This window comes from Opisthocomus hoazin, chromosome 22, assembly GCF_030867145.1.
Source record: "Opisthocomus hoazin isolate bOpiHoa1 chromosome 22, bOpiHoa1.hap1, whole genome shotgun sequence".
NCBI classification, from domain to species: domain Eukaryota; kingdom Metazoa; phylum Chordata; class Aves; order Opisthocomiformes; family Opisthocomidae; genus Opisthocomus; species Opisthocomus hoazin.
This window is the reverse complement of record NC_134435.1, coordinates 493,958-513,534: the sequence shown is the minus strand read 5'-3', so window position 1 is coordinate 513,534 and position 19,577 is coordinate 493,958. Positions and strand designations below refer to the sequence as shown.

General features: G+C 61.3%; 1 protein-coding gene across 3 annotated transcripts in view; it reads right to left on the bottom strand.

Moving 5' to 3' along the window:
* The window catches only part of PPP2R2B (protein phosphatase 2 regulatory subunit Bbeta), an 89,543-nt gene that overhangs the window by 44,036 nt on the left and 25,930 nt on the right, over positions 1-19,577 (bottom strand). Inside the window, exon 1 of one of the 3 annotated variants that reach the window (XM_075441698.1) lies at positions 16,064-16,265. The exons of the other annotated variants lie outside the window; for them this stretch is intronic. Within the exon in view, the coding sequence (XP_075297813.1) occupies positions 16,064-16,133 (70 nt within the window). The 5' untranslated portion in view covers positions 16,134-16,265. Of the gene's footprint in view, positions 1-16,063; positions 16,266-19,577 lie in introns of those variants that run through there. 3 annotated transcript variants of the gene reach the window in all.

Genomic DNA, 19,577 nt, shown 5'->3' with positions numbered 1-19,577 from the left:
CATATTCTCCAGCCGAGCTGCGTTATTGCCTCGCCGGCGGCAAAGCCACGAAGCAGAGCAGGCGGCTGCGGTGCCCCTGCCCGGAGAGCACTGGCACGGGTCACACTCACCGCAGCCATCGCTCCCTGCGGCCGAGCCATGGTCCACATTCACTGCAGTGATCACTCCCTGCGGCCGAGCCACGGTCCATGAACACACCAGAGACTGTGGGCAGGATCCTTCGCACACTCCCGCAACGGCAGAGATGGGGCAGGACCCCCAGCCCAGCGCGGACGGACGCCTGCTGTGCACGGGGACACGAGCAAGTGCAAGAAGCAGCAAAATGAATCTAAAAACAACATTGCAGTTTTAACAGCAGGTCTCTCTCTCTCAACACAAAGCAGAGCTCTCTTAATTAAAGAAACAAAGCCTTTAAGAGTAAAACTCCGAAGCCTCGCAGGTTCCCAGGGCTGCGTGGGTCCCTGGCAAGGGGAAGCACACCAGACGCGAGTGCAGTTTGGAGCCGTTTCTGGCAGGCTCCCTCCAAACCCAGCCCTGTGCAGCGTCCCTCCTCCTGCCTCCGACGCGGGTCTCCGTCTCGCCCTGCACTGCTCGCCTGCTGCTCTGCCATCGGAGCCGGAGAGCCGGGAAAGGGCAGGTCCGAGCGAAGGAGCCGGGCAGAGGGGCTCTGGTGCAGGATCCCCAGCAACAGGAACTGCCCCCACCTTTCTGCCGGGGACAGGACTGGGCCCCGCAGAGACAGCCAGACGCGCTAACCGGGAGGACGCAGCCCGACCTCTGCAAGCCGGGAGAGCCTTGCTTGGCACGACGCTCCAGCCGCAGCAGCCGGCGTGTCTCCCACCGCACGGCCACGCTCCCCGGGGCTGGAGCCACGCGGCTGCCACCACCGCACCGCACCGCGAGCCACGATCCGGCGTGGCAAGCTGCACCGGCGCGGCACGATCGCACGCCCTGCCTCCACCACCCCCGCCATCCCGGCTGCCGCCCGCCGCCTCTCCCCAGGAGGGGCACGGAGCCTGCCCCGCGGTGCCCTGCGGCCCAGGCTGCGCTGCCGGGCTCCCCTGGTCCCCGCCGCGCTGTCCGCACCCCCGGCACCCCCGCGTCACTGCAGGCACCAGCTCCCACGCCAGCACCTGCGGCCACGACGGCAGAGGCAGGGGCTTGCGCTGGTGCACGTGGTGAGGGCCAGCGGTGGGACAGAGCCGCCGCGCTCGAGCTCCGAGCGCCCAAACCCCGGCCTCGGCCGGTGCCCCCGAGACCCCAGGGATTCACACGGGCTCCGTGCTGGGAGGCTTTGCCGAACCACACGTGGGCGATGGCTCAGCCAGCCCACTGTGATTCACCTCAAAACGAAACTCATTTTGGTTTATATTGTTCCCACATCTACACAAGATTTTATTCTCACACATGGCAGAAGAGAAGCTTGCTGTTTTGGTTGGGAAAGTAGTAAAATACACAGGCTGCCATTTGAGAAGACAGAGCAGAAATTTCAGCGAAATTCTCCCTTCTCAGTCTGGGATTAGAGACACCAACCCCTGCGCGACCGCTGCCCAAACCACAAACTGACTTTATTACTGCTGCCCAGATCACATCTGTGTTTTTAGCTATTCCCATGTGCAGCAAATATTACACCACAGAAACGCTGCGCAGCTCACAGGCACAGTAGGTGAAATGCTGTTGAAATATGCATTATAAGTTGCTTCGCAAAGTTTCCAACTCCCCTTCAGGAAGAATTTCCATAGATTTCATAAATTTTTCTGTGTTTTCATAGAATAACTTTAAGGAACACGTTCATGAGCGCCCCACCTCTGCTGCTTTTACCACTCGGGACTGTTGTACTGGGACCTTGAACTCGTCATACGCCAGGCAGGGAAACGCCGTTTTTCTGTTTCGCAAACGCAGAGGAGGAGGAGGGTTAGGAGTGCTGCCTGGCAGCCAACGTGAGGACAGAGCATGGCCGCAGGCGTGGAGGACAGCGCTCGCCGCTGCCTTGGGTGGGCCGGAGCCCCCGAGCAGAAGCAGTGATGGAGATGCTGTTGTGCGAGCGGGGCACGGATGCCCTCCAGGCCCCTGAGCAGCTCAGGTGTGACACCCAAGCGACGGATCTATGAAGGATCTCTAGAATCATGTCACAGGTTTGTCAGATTGACACAGTTATGGAAAGATGAGGCAAAATGCAATTTGGGGAATAAAATTAACTAAGGTCCCAAGAGTCCAAGCACAGCCAGGACACATGCAGAAGTCCACAGCTCTGAATTTGTCATGTCACCAGCCACCAGCGTTTGAAATGGATGCTGGTGAGGCCGCCCAGCGCAGCCTGTGGCCGCACACCCAACCACGGGATGGTCTCCTGCCCAGGAACCGGCCACAGAGCCCTACCCGCTTTGCCCAAGGTGGTCTAAGCATGCTCAACCCAGCCCGCCCGCTCCACGTGCCCTCCCGACCGCTCCCAGGCCAAGGTGGTTCATCTTTCCTCTCCCTGTTGGCTCCCGGCGGGTGCCGGCCTGGCGAGCAGGAGCTCTGCCAGCGGTAACGACAAGCGCACGCGTGTGCAGCCCGGCACGTGGGCACGCAGGACGGCGAGTGAAGACAGGAGCAACCGCCTCCAGCTGCGCGGGCTGTGGGACTGCAGCCGCTCGTCCCTCGAGAAGGGGGTCCCAGAAATGCTTGTGAATGTTCCTCCGCCCTTCTGCCTCCTCCCGCAGGCAACACACCCCGTCAGACAGGGAGAGACGGCTCCTACCCGCCACACAGCAGACCCCCGGGCAACGCGGGCGACTTGCACCTGACTGGTTCTAGCTGCGCAGGGAGACGGCAGGAAGGGCAACACGCCAAAGCCCTCGACAGCCGGTGTCCTCGAGCAACCCAGACAAGGGGCAGAGCACGAGCTCTGCCGTCCCGGTGCCGTCAGCCACAAGGGACGCCGGGACGGCGCAGCCGCAGGCGTCGGGACCCGGCGTGCGTGTCGGCACTGCCCGGATGGGGCTGGTGAGGCAGCGCCGCGGCCGCACCGCCAGCCGCGCCGGGGACGAGAGGATGCGCTGGTGGGACCTGCGGCCAGGGCACTAACGGGCAACCTGCACCCAGAAACCGGGGGAGGTTTGGCCCCCAGAACCTAACTTAAGCAAACCTAATTGTATTAAGGACCACACAGCGTAATGCTTTATTTGTAATGAGTTTTAGGCTTCAGAAGCCGAGAATCCCATCTGCAAGAGCAGACTGTTGCAGGATTCAGCTATTAATAGCCACTGGTACACGCTTACTTCCAGCTGAGGGACACGAGGGGGGAGGAGACAACCAGATGGAGATAATGCATTAGGGTGACACAAAGCCAGAAAAAGGATGATCCACTTCCCCACATCCTCACACACATCTCAGGCTTGCAGCAGGGAGCAAACAAAGTGTCACATGTGATTAACTCATAAACATCCTAATTAGAAAGTTCTTACGTTAGATCAAATGTCCAAACATGACAAAACTTCACTGTCTCCTCCTAAAAGCCCTGTACAGACAAGGCAACGCTGCAGACTCCAGCTCCAGCTTCAAAGCAGCATCACCAGGACCAGTGCCCAGCTGGAAGTGCACTATTGGGTAAGAACCAGTAAATACATCCACAACATACGACCAAGAAGCCTCACCTCATTTATGAAGCGCTCTGAGACCCACCAGTGACGGCGTGCTGGGTGAGAACCCGGAGCTGCTGTTCTCCTGCCGACGTTACAGACGGATGCGGGTTCCCCAGCGCCTGGCTCGGGCTGGTCCCTGCAGCAGTCTCCCGGCAGGGAGGACTGCCACCCGACGGGCACCACACTGATGGTGAACACCGAGCTCTGACCACCTCGAGAGCTGCAGGAAGAAATGGATCTGGTTCCTCTGACACTGGGGACAGCCCTGGCTACGAGGCGATCTCTGCATGGTGTCGTGAACACAGTCCTGGGCAAACTAAACCAGTCAGTGCCGCAAATACCGGCCTCTGACTTAACTTTTATGCCCAATGACTGATGAAGGATGCTTCTTTGTTACTTCCATTGCTGAAGAAAGCTTAATGGCCTGTTATTAGCTGGAGGCACTTCATCAGTACCACCAAGCTGCTGTATTTTGCAGGACTCCTAATGAAAATCTTCTATCAAGGTGTCAAAACAACTGTATGAAACAGGATCCGTAACTGTGACTGCAGGGAAACCCAGCCCTAGCTGGTACCAGGGCAGAGGGGCTTCCAGCCACACTCTGCCGGAGGTGACAAACCAGCAGAGACCTTCGAGGTCCCAGCAGCGCAACAGCCCGCCCGGCGCTGGGTCTGCCGGGCTGAGAGGTGCCTTCTCTCCAGCTTTCTCGCTCACACCCAGCCTAACACGCTCGCTAGCAACAGTCCGGAGACCGCTCACAGCAACCATGCCCCCAGCACCCTTCCACCGCCCGGCCCCCAGCCGCTTTCTGCTCTGACACCAGGAGCACAGCGGACACAAAAGCCACCGGCTCAGAGCGTCATTTGGTGTGTTTTCCAGCCTAGCAAAACTCCTGGGGCTCACAGGCATTGCCGGGGTGTCAGGACCCCATCGCCGCACTCCACACGTGGCCGTGTCCCGGTGACTGAAATCACGCTGGTCTGGTGGCTGCACGAACCCAAAGCCTGGAGATCACAACTCAGGCCGGGGTGGAGGGACACCTTCTCCAGAACTCAGCCAAAATTCCACATTATGTCACTGTTTGGAGATGTGCGGACCCCCATCGGCTCCAGTGTCTTCCGACATAACGACTTTTTGCAGAAGGCGATTGCTGCAGAGACACTTGCAAAGATTTTGACAGGCCAATGCCATGGGACCCTGGCTTCTGCCAAGCAAGCAGGCAAACCAACGCAGCCGCCGCTGGAGACCTGCACTGTTTGTATGCTCCAGCTGAGAGCGTTACCCCAAACCGGTCTCCACAACCAGAGGCAATCACACGCAGACATCTGGCATACCACTCCCGCTAGCCAGAAATTTTCAGCAGGGAAGCAGTTACAAAGCGACACTGCTCATGCTGTTATTATAATTAAGGGTCTGTCAGCCTACAGCAACCGAGGCCAAATTTATTCAGGGATTGTGAGGGACGGCTCTCAGAAACCACCTCTCCGATTCCCCCTCTTCCGTTCCCCCGACCCCACACAGATGGTTCCACGGACAGCTTGCCAGCAGAGGTCGGAGCCCCTTCCGCCTCTGCCGACGCCTGACCCCCAGCAGCAGAGCGCATCTCCTGCTCCGAGACAGCAAGAGCCAGGGTCCTGCGTCAGGAGTCATCTGTGATCTGCTCACAACGGAGGCTCCCGCTGCCCGCCAGACGGGTGGATGTCGGCTGATACACACAGGTTTGGAAAGGAACCAATCTTACACGTATCTACCTACAAGCGTTCAGAAAATTCAGATTAATAGTGTGAAATGCTTAGCTCCCTTTTGTTACATCTCGCGTGAGTTACACACCCCACTACACCACTCTGCCTAAGACCACCTCTCGCTGCGGGCGGCTGGGCGACAACCATCCCCCCCAGACGGCCCTGTCAGCTCAGCGGAACGACGACCCACAACGGTCGTGAGAGCTGTTTCGAAACATCAAGCGTGCCTTGTCTTCTCCATGCAGAGCTCTCACCCTGATATCCAGAGAGCTCACCGGAGCCATACAGCCCAGTAACCTGCAGCCAGGACCCACAACAGTATTTTACAACAGAACGTCATGAAGAACTTCCTTTAAAATGAAGTGACTGAAGAGAAAGCAATTCTCTGAGACCTGCACAGGGGAGCTGGGGACAGCGTGCAGGGCTGAAGGGGCACCTGGGCTGCTCACTGCTCCATCACAGTTCCATCACGCGTTTAAACCAGAGGAACAGCCGAAGCTGGGCACGAGCAGCGTGACCTCTCGACAGACTCCGCAGCACCCAGAAGGCGGGATGGTGACAAAACCAGGGGAAGAGGGAGCCGGGCCGGCCCCCCCAGCCCTTACAGAGGCTTCCCGTGTGCCTGGGCGCAGTGGGCACGTGCCCGGCCCAGGGCAGGCATACGGTGGGAGAGCCGCCCCGGTGCTCCCCTCCTGCCTCCAGCTCCAGGGCACCCCGTCGGGCAGCACGGGAGCAGGGACCCCCACAAAGCGGAGCCCAGTTTCTTGCCGGCGGTCTCGCGCTGGCTGACCAGCCCCACGCCTGCACGCTGCAGCTCTCGAGGCGTTTCGTGGGGCTGTCGTGCCCCTGGAATGCCGTGCCCAGAGACGGGCACTCTTCCCAGCAGCGGGTCTGGGTGGGAGCTGCACCACAAGCACCGGAGTACAAGCACGTAGTGTTCTGCAGTGCATCTGAGCAAGTTCAGCGGGCAGGAGCCAGGTGTTAGACAAGCCACAGCCCCCCCCGACGCGGTCGGCATCCGGCGCCCATCGGTCCGAGCTCTGCGGCGAGAGAGGCCCATCAGCGCGCGCTGCAAACAGCGCAAGGTGGAAGGACTGGCTCCTCCGCACTCCCCTGGCCTCCCTCCCCTTCTCACTCGGTAAAATTTACTCAGCCTGCAAGGGAAGCAATCTGTCACCCCAGCTAACGTCGCTCATCAGCTGCTAACCGCTGCGGGGCTGGCGGCAGGATGAACCGTCAATACCCAGCGCTCAGCGTTCGGTCCAACGCCCGTGCTCCTCAGACAGGTCGCTCTTCGTCAGTCAGCCTGCTTCTGCTCACTCACAGCACCAACAAAGCGAACGCAAGGAAGTGCCTAACGACTCTCCACCCAGGCTGCACTGCTCATCTCGGGATGCCCGGTGACGCAGCAGCACACGGGCAGGGTCCAAACGCTGCCCTCGGCTCTGCCGATGCCACAAGGCAGCCGGGGCTGACCGGGAGACGCCCGGAGCACCGGGCACGAGGAGCCGGCTGCCGGCGCGCTGCCGCGGCACGGCATCGCCCCAACCTGCAGAGGGGCTGGAGCACCGGCGCCGGGCGCGGGCAGGGCTTCACCCACAGAGCCGATGACCACGGGGCTGCAGCGGCTCAGCTCACGCCTCACACAACCACTGAAACACACTTGTCTTGCTACAACGTGGGTGTCACTGAGGGCTTTTATATCAAGTTTGAAAACACCAAGAGGAAGCTTAAGATAAAACAGTGGTCTTCCAAAGTCTACAAAACCTTGGAAAAGGGCAAATTTGGGAAGCCATGTGTGTAGGGCTGCGCTCGCGAAGCCGCAGCTGAAGCAGTGGCTGCCTCAGGGTCCGGGGCTTCTCCCGTCACCACACTTCTTGGGGAGCTTGCTATCAGCATTTTGGATCATTTCCACTTCAATGGACCACACTGAAATGGGTTACAGATCAAACCAGGTAGCCAGCAGAATTTTTAAATTAAACTACAAAATTATTTAAAACCCCCTCTGAGGATGTTAGCACAGGGTTAACATCCACTCTGGCTTCAGATAATACAGCAGCAATAAATGGTAATGTGCACTATGGAACATGATTTAGCTTTGCTGAGCGGGCTTGGCATCCATAAATCTCAGCACTCTTAACATTTAAAGTTGTTATTCCAATGACAAAATAGACATGAGGGAGATAACAGTCTTTATCTCCATTAACGTTTTATTGTTATTCGGAGAATATGGATACGGACTGATCCAAGGGTAGGAAAATCACAGCAATTTGTTTGCATACCCGGGAAGCTGAGACAATGGTCGGGCTTTATGACTGCGCTAGGGAATCAACTGAAATGCAGGCCAGAGCAGATCGAACGGGGAGATTAGTTGTCTATTTTGGTTTCAGGTTTCTATTTCGGTTACCTTTCCATCCACAGGCTCTGCTTTAGCACAGCATTAGGAGAGACGGTCCATCGCGCGCTGCGGAACAGCTGACTCGCTGCACACGAGGAAACAGTTTTTAAAGGAAACAAAAAGGCTGCAGAACAATTCTGTGCAATGCAGAGAACCAGCGTTGCAACAGAGGCAGGATCTTTCTGGATTTGCCAGCCGCCTGGCAACGACTCCGCTCCCTCCCCCAGCCCTGCTGCCCGGGCTCCTGCGATTCCTGCAGCCCCCCACGAGGTCGCAATAAAAAGCTCCTAACCTGTGTGGCATTTTTCTTTCCTCCCAAGGTACACATCGCACCTCAAAGCACTACAGCATCCTTTGTAAGCTGACCCCGAAACACAGCAAGCTGAAGCTGCGGCGAGGGCTTGACTGCAGGAGGCTTAAGCAGTTAAGGACTGAAAAACAACAGAGAACAGAAAACCCACACAAACGCACAGCCACCCGCCTGCTCCGGGGACCTGCTGAGCTCCCAGCGTCGCGTCCCACGCAGACGCAGCCCGGGGGGCCCAGCCCCTTCCCCCCTCCGAAAGGCAGCAGCAGCATGCAGCTGGACCCCGCTCGAGGGCTGCTCCACCACCACGCTCCCCGGCCGAGCGCTTCCCGGGGTCTCACGCTGACCCGGGGCCGGCAGCTCACCAAGCAGGGGCAGCCGCTTTGGGGTTCCCCCCACACCCGTCCAGCTGGGCTCCGGCAGGGCCAAGCAGCTCCACTGACGAATGCGGCAGACTCCGTCCCCGAGACGAGGCAGGTGGCTTCCCCAGCGTCCCCAGCACGCGCCGGGCCAGGCAGCACGCTCGCCGCCAGCCGCACGAGCAAGCGGGAGAGACACAGGTCTCAGACGGGACCCTGTCCGGGCAGCAACGCAACACCGGACGGATTCAGGGGACCAAAGCGCTCAGGGCAGGCTTGACCTCGACACAGGGAGAGTGTAAAGTCCCCATTGCTCGTGAAAAACACCCAGGTTATGGAAATGCCTCAACACAAGTGCAAAGCTACGATGAAGGGTGCTACCTCAGACTGCTTCACCCGCCTGTCACCCCGCCGCGCCTAGGTCAGGAGCCGTCAGCCACATCGGACCGCTGAGGGCAAAGCGAGAAATCACCCCAACGGAGTCAACTGCTGGACGCAGCTGCAAACCTGGCAGGGGATGACACGGGGATGTCAAGGACAACAGCAGCACCAGCACTGCCTTCGCTCGCTGCCACGCTGAGCGAGGTCCTGCAGATCTGTGCCTGTGCCTCTGGAGCGAGCCCAAGGCCGGTGGCATGGTGCGGGAGGAGCAGTACCATTCCCCGCTCCATCCGTCACGGCAGCTGCTATGGGAGAACAAAACCGCTCAATCAAAGACCCTTCAAATGTTTCCCCTCAAGAAATCAGGCTCACAATGCATCAGGAGAAAAATAACAACCGGTGCTGGAACAACCGCTCTGAATGGAGACATTGACTCTAATGGCTCAATTACGCCTTTATTGGGGCGGGCAGCAGGGACGCAAGCTGTGCACAGCGTTTCTGACAACGTACGAACAACGCGCCGAGTGTCTCCACGTCGGGGCTCGGTGCCCGGCGCTGGGGCAGGGCGGCCACGGTCGCACCAGTCCCTCCCAGCAGCGCCGGGGCCAGCATGGCGTCCTCCGGCCGGTGCCGGTGTGCTCTGCCCCGGCTCCCCAGCACCAGGGCACGGCCGCTGCTGGTCCCCAACCCACGAGGACCTCGGGAGGGCTGCGAGGAGCTCAGGTGCCGCTGCACGGGGCTGCCAGCGCCCGGGGGTCACAGCAGCACTGCGCAGAGATGCCAAGACAAGAAGCCAGTGGGTGCTCGGTGCTTGCCCACCAGCTCCGGGCAGACCCGCCGTGCAGCAGCTCGGCTACCGCCGGGCTCCCCGGAGCCCCGCTCCGGCGCAGCGGCACTGCCCCGCACGCTCCCTGCGGCACCTGGGCTCCGCACCGGCCCGACTGCACCTGCGGCTTTCTGCCTGCTCAGCACATCGGCACGAGCGCTTCCAGCTCCCGGCCGCAGCCGCACAGCCGAGACCGGGAGGAGCAGGGAGGAAGCAGCTGCTATTTTTAACCTGCCTGATCAGCACCCTGCCACACCAACACGCCTCGGCTCCGCGACGCCTGGGCGGCTCTGCCGGTCGCACCTCCGCTCCAGCTGGCACACACCTCTCGCCAGCGGCACGCCCAGCAGCACCAGCAGCTGGGACTGACACCCTCAGAGGACCTCCTTCCTCCTCCTTCCCACGGCCGACCCCCCCCAAGCTCCGCGGCAGGGGCACGCCTCTGCTCCAACTCCCAGAGCTGGGGCAGCCGATGGTCACCTGGCCTGCCACGGGGCCTGCCATTAAGCCCTGCTGCCCACTGACCTCCAGGCGCAGCAGCTCGCCAGCTCTTTGGCAAGGAGGCCTCAGGCGTTGGGCAGGTTCCTGCTCACACAAGCGACCACAAGAACCTTGCCCAGGAGCAAGGCCGTACTGCGTCAAATCGACAGCACACCCAGCCCAAGACCCCGTCTCCAACCACGCAACGTTTCACTAACCTTCTCTCCCCCTCTGCCAACGTCCAGCTCCGCGGCCTCCTGAGCCAGAGGCGGTCCCTCCATGCTTAGTAAACCTTCACAACCTTCATGACCTTGTCCAGTCTCTTCTTGCTAAAAGATCACAAGGGTCCACCGTCCCATGGGAAAGCTTCCCGAGCCTGCTCCCCTTCGTATGACTGTTGCTCCGCCAAACCCTCACAAGTTTCCCCACCAGAGACCCCTGTGCCTGTGCCCTGCCATGACCCCCAGCCCCACGCACACGCTGATGGCTGCAGGACGGAGCCGGGGCACAAGGTGGTGGGTACAGCGAGGGTGATGAAACCCTGGCACAGGTTTCCCAGAGAGGTAGTTGATGCCCCATCCCTGGGAACACCCAAGGCCAGGCTGGACGGGGCTCTGAGCAACTGGATCCAGTTGAAGATGTCCCTGCTCACTGCAGATGGGCTGGGCTAGGTGGCCTTTAAAGGTCCCTTCCCACCCAAATCATTCTACGACCCTTTCAGTGCCCAGCAAGCCCTCTGACAAGACACCAGCGGTCTACAGAGACTAGGTGTCACGGTCTAGAGAGGGACTAGGCGTCACGGCAGGAGCTGGCTGAGGAGCAAGCACGTCCAAGGGGGCACAACACAGAGGCATGCGCAGAGAAGACAGGATGGGAGCAGCAGGTGCAAGGCACTGCATTACCCCTGGGGCTCCACCATCACCTCACCGAGTCCCACAACCCCGTCTGGAAACCTGAGGACTGGGCTGTCCCACGCTGGCACCCCAAGGCTCGCCGCGCAAGCACCTACGGCGTGTCCAAGGCTTGGGGAAAGGCTGGTGATGGGCTTTGACCCAACGCGGCCGGTCCCCGAGCAGACGGACCCCTGCAGCAACAGGGACTGGGGCACCGCTGGGTTTTCAGGCCAGACCACTCCCAGCTGCTGTCAGTGCCTGCGGGAGCAGCCCGGCTCTCCCGACCTGGTCCTCGTGCGGACACGGGGAGGGGGAGACACCGAGCCCCGTCCCCTGAAGATGGGTGCCAACCCCGCAGGTGCTGTCACCAGTGACTGGGTGCTCTCACCGCCCATCTGCGGTCAGAGCCACATCATTAACTGCTCCCAGCCCTCCCCGTAATCCCCAGATTACAGAGTCCCCAGGCACATCTCTTCTCTCGTTAATCCCTGGATTAAAGTCTCCCCAGGTCGGCTCTGACGCAGCGCACAATGGGCGGCTGAGTGACACCGCTCTCCAGCCGCGATCCCGGGTTAGGCAGGCGGAGACGTGTCTGCAGGTCCTTCCGACCCGGCTGGAGCACAGCCTCAGGGGCAGGAAGGCAGGTCTAAACATAGCACATGTGTATAAATACAAAGCATAAAGGATGGGACTGCGTTTTGTAATCAAAGTACTTATGTGATACAACAACTTCAAGGAGGTTCCCAGATTAATTAAAACCCAATCCAGATGATCCCCAAACAGCAACTCACATCATTCGCAACACCAAAAGCACCCAGCAGCTCTCACCCCAACCCAGCGCGGGGGGAAAACACCTCACTTCACGCTTTTCTGGGGACTGCGCACAGATTTTTTAAAAAGCCGCTGCCACAGAGAGCTCCCAGCAAACTGACCTGCGAAGCAGAAAAGCTTTCGGGGACCCAGCCCAGCCCAGGCCAGGGGCCAAGCACAGCCCCAGGCTCCTCCCGAAGCCCTGTCCCCGCGGGGACCAGGCAGGAGCGCGCTCGCGGGAGGGCTGCGAGGGCGGCGGGGCGCAGAGCGAGGCAGCGATGGGACACCCGCCCGGCTGCCTGCGGACACCGGTCACCAGCTGGTCCGGTCTCATTGCAGATCGCTTCTCTCTCCCCAAAACCGAGCCAAGGAGCCCCAACGTGTCCCCTGCCCGCGCGGGGCTGCTCACGCACCCGGCCCAACGTGGCCACCCTGCCAAGGGGCCATGTGGGGACCCGCCAGGCCACGTCCCCAGCTCGGGGCACAGGGGACGGCACCAGAGCCCCCTCCCGCAGCGCGATGGCGGGCAGGGCGAGGGTGGGACGGAACAACGGAGGGAGGCGAGGGGCTTGCAGCTGGGAGTGAGAAGACTGAACCAGGCAGAGGAAATGAAGGCTTAATGATAGATTCACACCATGGCCGGGGACGAGGGTCCTCCGAGGGTCCTCCTCCAGCCACAGCACAGCAACCAGCCACAGGCAGCTCCTCCAAGCAGCCCCGGCGAGGCCACAGCTCCTCCACGGGTGCTTCTCTGGGAGCCACGGGCACCAGGGAGGGACCCACGGCTGCACCACCCGCAGCCGTCGCCGGGCCCGGGGGTACTCGCACAACGCCCGCAGCCGAGGCGCGCACAGCCCCCCACAGCCCACGCTGAGGGGAGTCCACCCGAGGGGAGCCGGGCATGGCAGCCGTGCTCCCGGCTGCGCTTGTGGGTGGTGGACGGGCAGCCTGGCCCCGAGCCAGCATGGCCACCATGTCCCCAGGAGGGACCCACCTCCGCTGGGCTAACACAGCACGTCACGTTCCCCCGTCCCTTGAAGACCCTGCCCTGCAACGGGGCAGGTGCCTACGGATGTGGAACACCCTCGTTCGCCAGGCCTTGTCCCGCTGGGCTGTGTCGTGACGGCCACCGCTCCCGTCCCCCCGAACCCACCGAGCAACGGCCACAACTGCTGCTGTCACCAGGGCAGGGAGCGCAGAGAGGGGCGTTCACGCCATTCCTCCTTCGGAGACGCTCACCCACCCTGAAGCCACCACGAGGACTCGGGGACCTGCCAGGTGGACAGCAAGGCTTCACCGCGGAGGTCACACCCAGACACCCAGATGGGTGCTTTGGGTCCAGCCACTGGAAATGGGCCAGCCTGGGGGGGTGAGGGGCCCTTTGACATCTCCAGCAAGCACCCCTAAACGTGGAAGCTACCCAAACGTTTTGTTTGTATTCAGATGGTCCCAATTTGTCCTGCTTCTGACAGGGCGCTCAGTAGAACTGCCAGCGAAGATGGCTTTACGCAGCAGGACCAACCAAGCATGCTTTCCGAGCACGCTTCACGCGAGACCCGCTGTTCCGCGGCCGTGCTGCGCGGCCTGAGCCCCGGCACCAGCTCACCCCACTCCTCGCGCGGGCGAACTCTGCGACGCCAGCCCGGGGACGGGCACCGCACCTCCGTGACTCAGACTCCCCGGCAGCTACCCTCGAATGAGCACAACGGCTGCACCTCCTGCACCAGCAGTACTTTGAGCACCACACCAGAACAAGGCACTCAAGTGTGTGCTTCTGAAACTCCGTCCTCACCCTGTATTTGCATAAAAATACCGGACCTATTTAAGCGACACCACCAACCTCGCTAAGCCAAATTACACAGCCCCATTTGCTGCCCCAGCTGGCACACCAGAGACACCCTCACTTCCACAGCAAGTCTTCACCTTCTGAACAGGGCTCGGAAGGACTTTTTTTTTTAAAGAGGACACTACCAACCACATTGTTTTAGGCACATGCTGCTTTCACACGCAGAAAAAATAAAACTCAATTACCTTCCTTAACTACTTCCCACACCAGCAAGATCTGCCATTTCGAAGTGCATTCAGCCCTCCTCTAGCAGAACGACTGCACGGAGAACCAGAAGCTAAACAGCACGAGGGGAAGAGGAGCTCCGAGCCGACACGCAGCCTCCGAACACTCCCATGTGCCTCCTCCAGCCCCACTGCAGCAATGGGGATCTCCCTGGCTTAGTCGGTTACCTACTGCACAGACACTCCTGGCTACTTCATTGCTACGGAGAGGTTTGCTATTGCTCTCTAGCACGACGCACAAGGCTCTTCTGAAAACACCAGCATACAGCATGGACAAATTCACCATGGGTTACTGGATGGACTGGATCTTGTCACTGAAACCTCGGGCTGGAAAATCCCCAGACCTCCCAGTGTCACCAGCTGAAATCACTGCAGGCTCACCTCCACCCTCCATCCCTCCTGACCGGGAAAACCGAGTTCTCAGCAGGTCACGACAGGGCAGCTACCTTCTCATGCAGCTGCCTTGATAATGCAGCAACGGCAGATTCATCCCTCCATGGGCCACAGCACAAGGCGGTGAGAGCCAGGCAACTGGGAAGCACAGGAGCCTGGCCCTGTCCCGGCCACACCACACTCCAGGGAGCCCAGGCTTGCGCCGTCCTCCCAGCAGAAGCGTCCCTCCAGCCCTGTGCCGGCAAGCCGGCCGTGCAGCAGCCAGCGCAGCCCCGCGTGCCCGCCTGCCACCAGCCCCACGGCGCAAGACCCCGACACGAGCAGCAGAGCCAGGGATGCTCGGGGCATCACTGCCCCTGCGTCCAGGGCTGCCAACACCGAGCTCTTGCGTTTCAGCTGCACATGAGTGACATGAACTTGCGTACAATCATTTTCCGTGGCTCACCAGCTAGCCAAAGCTCTCCATTACCACATTAAGCCAAAGATTCTCCCGCTAGATGAACCCTCCTTTAGCCATGTGCCAGAGTCACACAATTCCCAAAGTCTGGTCCTATGCTGGCTTCCTCTAGAGCCTTAGGAGAAGGGAACAGTACGGGAAAGCCTCTCCAGCCACTAACTAAGCCATTAATAATTACGTTCAGACTCTCCGGTGTGGAGTCTGTCTTCTGAAGTTTCACGCGAGGGATCAGTGCTACGGGGAGGGACGGGGGGAGCTGGTTTTGCCTCACAGCAGCTGCATTTTCCTCCCGAGCTGAGGGAGCAGCGGGAGGCTGTGCGGGGGCCGACGCGAAGCCGAGCGCCCTGCGGCTGTCAGGAGGGGCAGCCGAGGCAGCGCTGCTCCGTCCCCGGCCTCCATGCCCACCTCGGCCGGTGCGGCCGTCCTTCGTGGCAGGCCGCGGCGTCGTGCGCGGCCCACGCCTCGCTCGCCCACGCCCAAGCGGAACATGGCCACGCCGTGCCCCCGCGCCCCGCGCCGTGGTGGGAACCCGCTGGCCGGGGCGATGACATTACACCGGTCCAACGGCTCCGGCGTCCCCGGGCCCCCGCAGCACACAGGACAGCGTACGCAGCTCCTGCAGCAGCTTGCGGGAAAAACCACCCCCGAGACCACCGCTCCGCTCCTGTGCCCGGCACTGCCCTGCTGCCCGCCGGGCCTTCGAGCCTCACCAGCGCGGCCGCGGAGCCACCAGCGCACCCGGGAACCGCATCCCCGCACCCCCCGGCCCCGCACCCCCCGGCACCCCCACAACCCCCGGCCTCGGCATCCCCCAGCATCTCGGCATCCCCGCACCCCCGGCACCCCCACACCCCCCGCACCCCCCGCAGCGCCGGGCAGGGCGGGGCAGAGCCCCGCTCCGGGGGCACGGCCGGCGGACCGGCCCCGCTCCCCCCGCAGCAGCCCGGGGCGGGCGGAGGCGCGGGGGCTGCCGGCGGGGCCAGGCGGGGCTGCGGGCGGGGTCCCCGCGGTTCCCGGCCCTCCGGCCCCCGGGACCCGCCCGGTTGAGCGCGGCGGGCGCGGGGCCGGACCCCCGCAGGCGCGGCGCGGGGAGCCCCCCCCGGCGGGATGGCCGCTGCTGAGTCACCGCAGCGCCAGCCCGCACCGACCCGCCGGGACCCCCGCGCCGCCCCCCGGCCCGGCCCGGTCGGGGGGAGCGGGGCCCGGCGCCGGCAGCGCGGCCGGGGGTGCGGGGTAAGGCGCGGGCGGTGCGGGCCGGGGGTGCCGGGGAAGGCGCGGGCGGCCCCACCTGCTGCGGGCCCCCCCCCCCGCGGCCGCTCACCCTCCGTGGCATAGCTGTGGTCTCGCAGGAAACTGCCGCTGATCCTGCGGGTCTCAGCGTCCTCCTCCATTGACGGCGGGCTGGCGGGCGCGGGGCGTCAGCAGCCGCAGCCGCGGATCCATCATCATCCCCCCCCGCGCCCTGCTCCGCGGCGGCCGGCCGCCAAATGCGGGGGGGCGGGGGCGGTGGAGCCCGGTGGCTCCGCCCCTACGGCTCGGTCGGCCCCGCCCGCCCCGTCGGGCTCGGCGCGGCCCGGGCGGGCGGGGCCCGGTGCTGACCCGGCCCGGGGGTGCTCCTGTCCCCGGGGGTGCTCCTGCCCGGGGGTGATCCTGTCCGGGGGTGCTCCTGTCCCCGGGGGGATGCTCCTGTCCCCGGGGGTGATCCTGTCCAGGGGTGCTCCTGCCTCTGGGGAACACCCCTCCCCGGGGAAGCTGCTGCCTGAAGCAGTGCTGCTCCCTGCCCCACCCACGCCAAACACAAGAACACAGCCGGGGTCTGACCGAGCCGCCGCGGCCCCTCTGCCCCGGCTCTCCTCCGCCCGGGTGGCTGCTGCAGGGGAGCGGGCACACGGCCACAGCCCGGGGTCCGACGGGGCCTGCGCCCCGCGGCACACCCCTGCCCCGCCGTCCAGACCCACCTCGGTAGGGGCAGAGCCAGGAACGCCGTCAGCGCTGGGCGCTGGCTGGGGACAGCCGTGGAGCGGGGAGCCTGACTGTCACCGGGACCGGAGGGGAAATAACGGACGCAGAGGGAATGGGAAAAGATGGTGGGTAACATCGTAAATACAGCGGTGCGCTGCAGCCGCACCTCCTCCCCGAACTGTAGTATCGTAATTAAAATCTCATTGGGAAGGTGCAAGACTTTACAGCCTGTGTTATTGTTCTGCTGAGATTGCACTGCCTCCTTGGGAGCCGCCTGTTTCAGGGGAAGTGCGGGAGACAGCATCTCTGAGCAGAAACCTCAAGGATGCCGGGGGTCTGCCCCTCTGCCCCGCTCTGCTGAGACCCCCCAGGAGCCCTGCGCCCAGCTCTGGAGCCCTCAGCACAGGACAGAGCTGGAGCTGTGGGAGCGGGGCCAGAGGAGGCCCCAGCAATGATCCAAGGGCTGGAACCCCTCTGCTGGGAGGAGAGGCTGGGAGAGCTGGGGCTGCTCAGCCTGGGGAGGAGAAGGCTGCGAGGAGACCTCAGAGCAGCTGCCAGTGCCTGGAGGGGCTGCGAGAGAGCTGGAGAGGGGCTGGGACAAGGGCCTGGAGTGACAGGACAAGGGGTGATGGCTTTACACTGAAAAAGGGGAGATTTAGGTTAGCTAGAAGGAAGAAATTCTTCCCCGTGAGGGTGGCGAGGCCCTGGCCCAGGCTGCCCAGAGGAGCTGTGGCTGCCCCCTCCCTGGCAGGGCTCAAGGCCAGGCTGGACGGGGCTGGGAGCACCCTGGGCTGGTGGAAGGGGTCCCTGCCCATGGCAGGGGGCTGGAACCAGATGGTCGATAAGGTCCCTGCCAACCCAAACCATTCTGTGATTCTGTGACTCCAGTACCTCCAGCACGCACACCCTGTGGGCAGGGCACTCTGCAGCACCGCAGCACGGCAGCGCTGCCGCACGCCTCTCGGAGCAGCACGCGGATCCTCTCTGGTGAGAGGCAAGAGAGAGGGAAAGCTCCTTCTGCCCCGCGCCGTGATCCTGTGAGGAAAGGTGAATTCCCAGGCGCTCGGCTGCCTGCCTGCCCAGGGCGCTTCTGACCTGCTGTCACGGGGAGGTGGATGTCAGGCGTTGTCAAGCTGCGCCTTGGAGAACTCTGGCACTTACTCACACGAATACATAACTTCAGGCATTTGTCAGTCAGCCACATCACATCACATCACAGGCCATTCATCGACACAGGGATTACTGATGTGCCAAGCCAGAAGCATTCGTCAGACAGGCATGAACCTGCAGTCTCCGTGCCCAACGCCTTCACTGAATGATTCTGGAATGCGAGTTCCTCGCCGTCATCACCAGGCACATGCTGAAGTTCAGCAAACACTTCGTAGCTGTGGCTGGTGCCGCTCTCAGCTGCAGTGGGCGAGATTCAGATCTGAATTTCCTCACCGTGGCAAGGCACAAGACCCGGCCACGGTCTCACACAGAGATGTATTCACCGACACTCTTTGGCAGGCCACAGCAGTAAGACCATGCTTGAAGGTAACTTTTGTGTCGCTGGTGGCTGCCTGCAGGCGCTGCAGCACAGGGGACCGGGCCTGAACCCGCACAGCAGGACTGGGAACGGCCGCCGGCTCTGGGCGAGCCAACCGACAGCTCCGTGCCCGCAGCCTCCGGTCTCCCACGGGAAGGGAAGGGAAGGGAAGGACGCGGCCCTCCCGCAGGAAAAGGGAGAAGGAAAACAGAGGTCAAAACCAAGCCCACACACTGCACACAGGAACGGGATTCCCTCTGCCCACGACGTGTGCTTGCCTGCAGGTGTGCTCTGCTGCACACCATGGCAGACACGGCAACAAGCTAGCTTAAACAATTCCGACTCCAGAGAAGAAAAATAAAGGCAGATTTTTAGTAAGCAGACGTTACCGTATCACATCCTCCCTTCAGACCCCAGATGGCAAGCCTCTCTCAAAGTGCAATGCCCAGCTGACTAACAAGCCCTTGCAATCCTTAGGAATATTATTTAAGAAACATAAACACAAACCAGCAACCTCCTTCCCTTTCTTTTCCGCAGGCTCCGTCTTCAGTGCATTTCCATTTTAACAAGTGCCAAGTCCTTTCTCCTTTATTAACCAGAAAAATTATTCTCCCCATTGTGCATGAATTATAATTATATATTCATAAGTCCTGCAAAGTTTTTCAATACACCGTATCATTTAAACACATCCACAAGCCACTGTTTGTTATGCAACGCGCATAGGAGCTGCATCATGAAATCCATTTATTCTCAGCTTTTTAAAACCCAGGAATGTGCCTTTACAATAACTAAAAGCATTAGCTGTCCTAAGCAGGAATCCATTTGCAGATTAAATTCGCCAAAGGTCAGCTTGTAGCTGTCACTGTTTTCCAAGCCCCCCGGTGCCCACCATGTTATGCACTTTGACATCTCTTGAGGAGCCAGGACACTTTCCACTCCATTGATTTTTGCTTCAATTAGAGCAGGTTTCAGAGCCCCTGTGCACAGGTTTCTGCGGGACCTAAGCAGTGTGTTAATAATAACTGAATCAAACCTCCGATTTTATACTCAGCACAGAACTTCCTTCACCTCATTTATTTTACCTTCACATCCACGAGCACTACATCTTGTTTTCCTGATTACTAGTCTGGGTTAGCACACTAACCTCTTTTTTTTTAACTATTAAATATACTGTTAGATAACAACATTTCTTCTGAACTTGTAAGGATTATTTCTGTTGGCTAACCGACCACCAGCGCAGCGCCGGCGCTGGGGCGCTGGCTGCGGGACGATGCCAGGAGGCCAGCCTGCGCGGGGCAGCTCTGGTGCCGGCACGGGCACACAGCTCCGCGGCCCCGATGCAGGG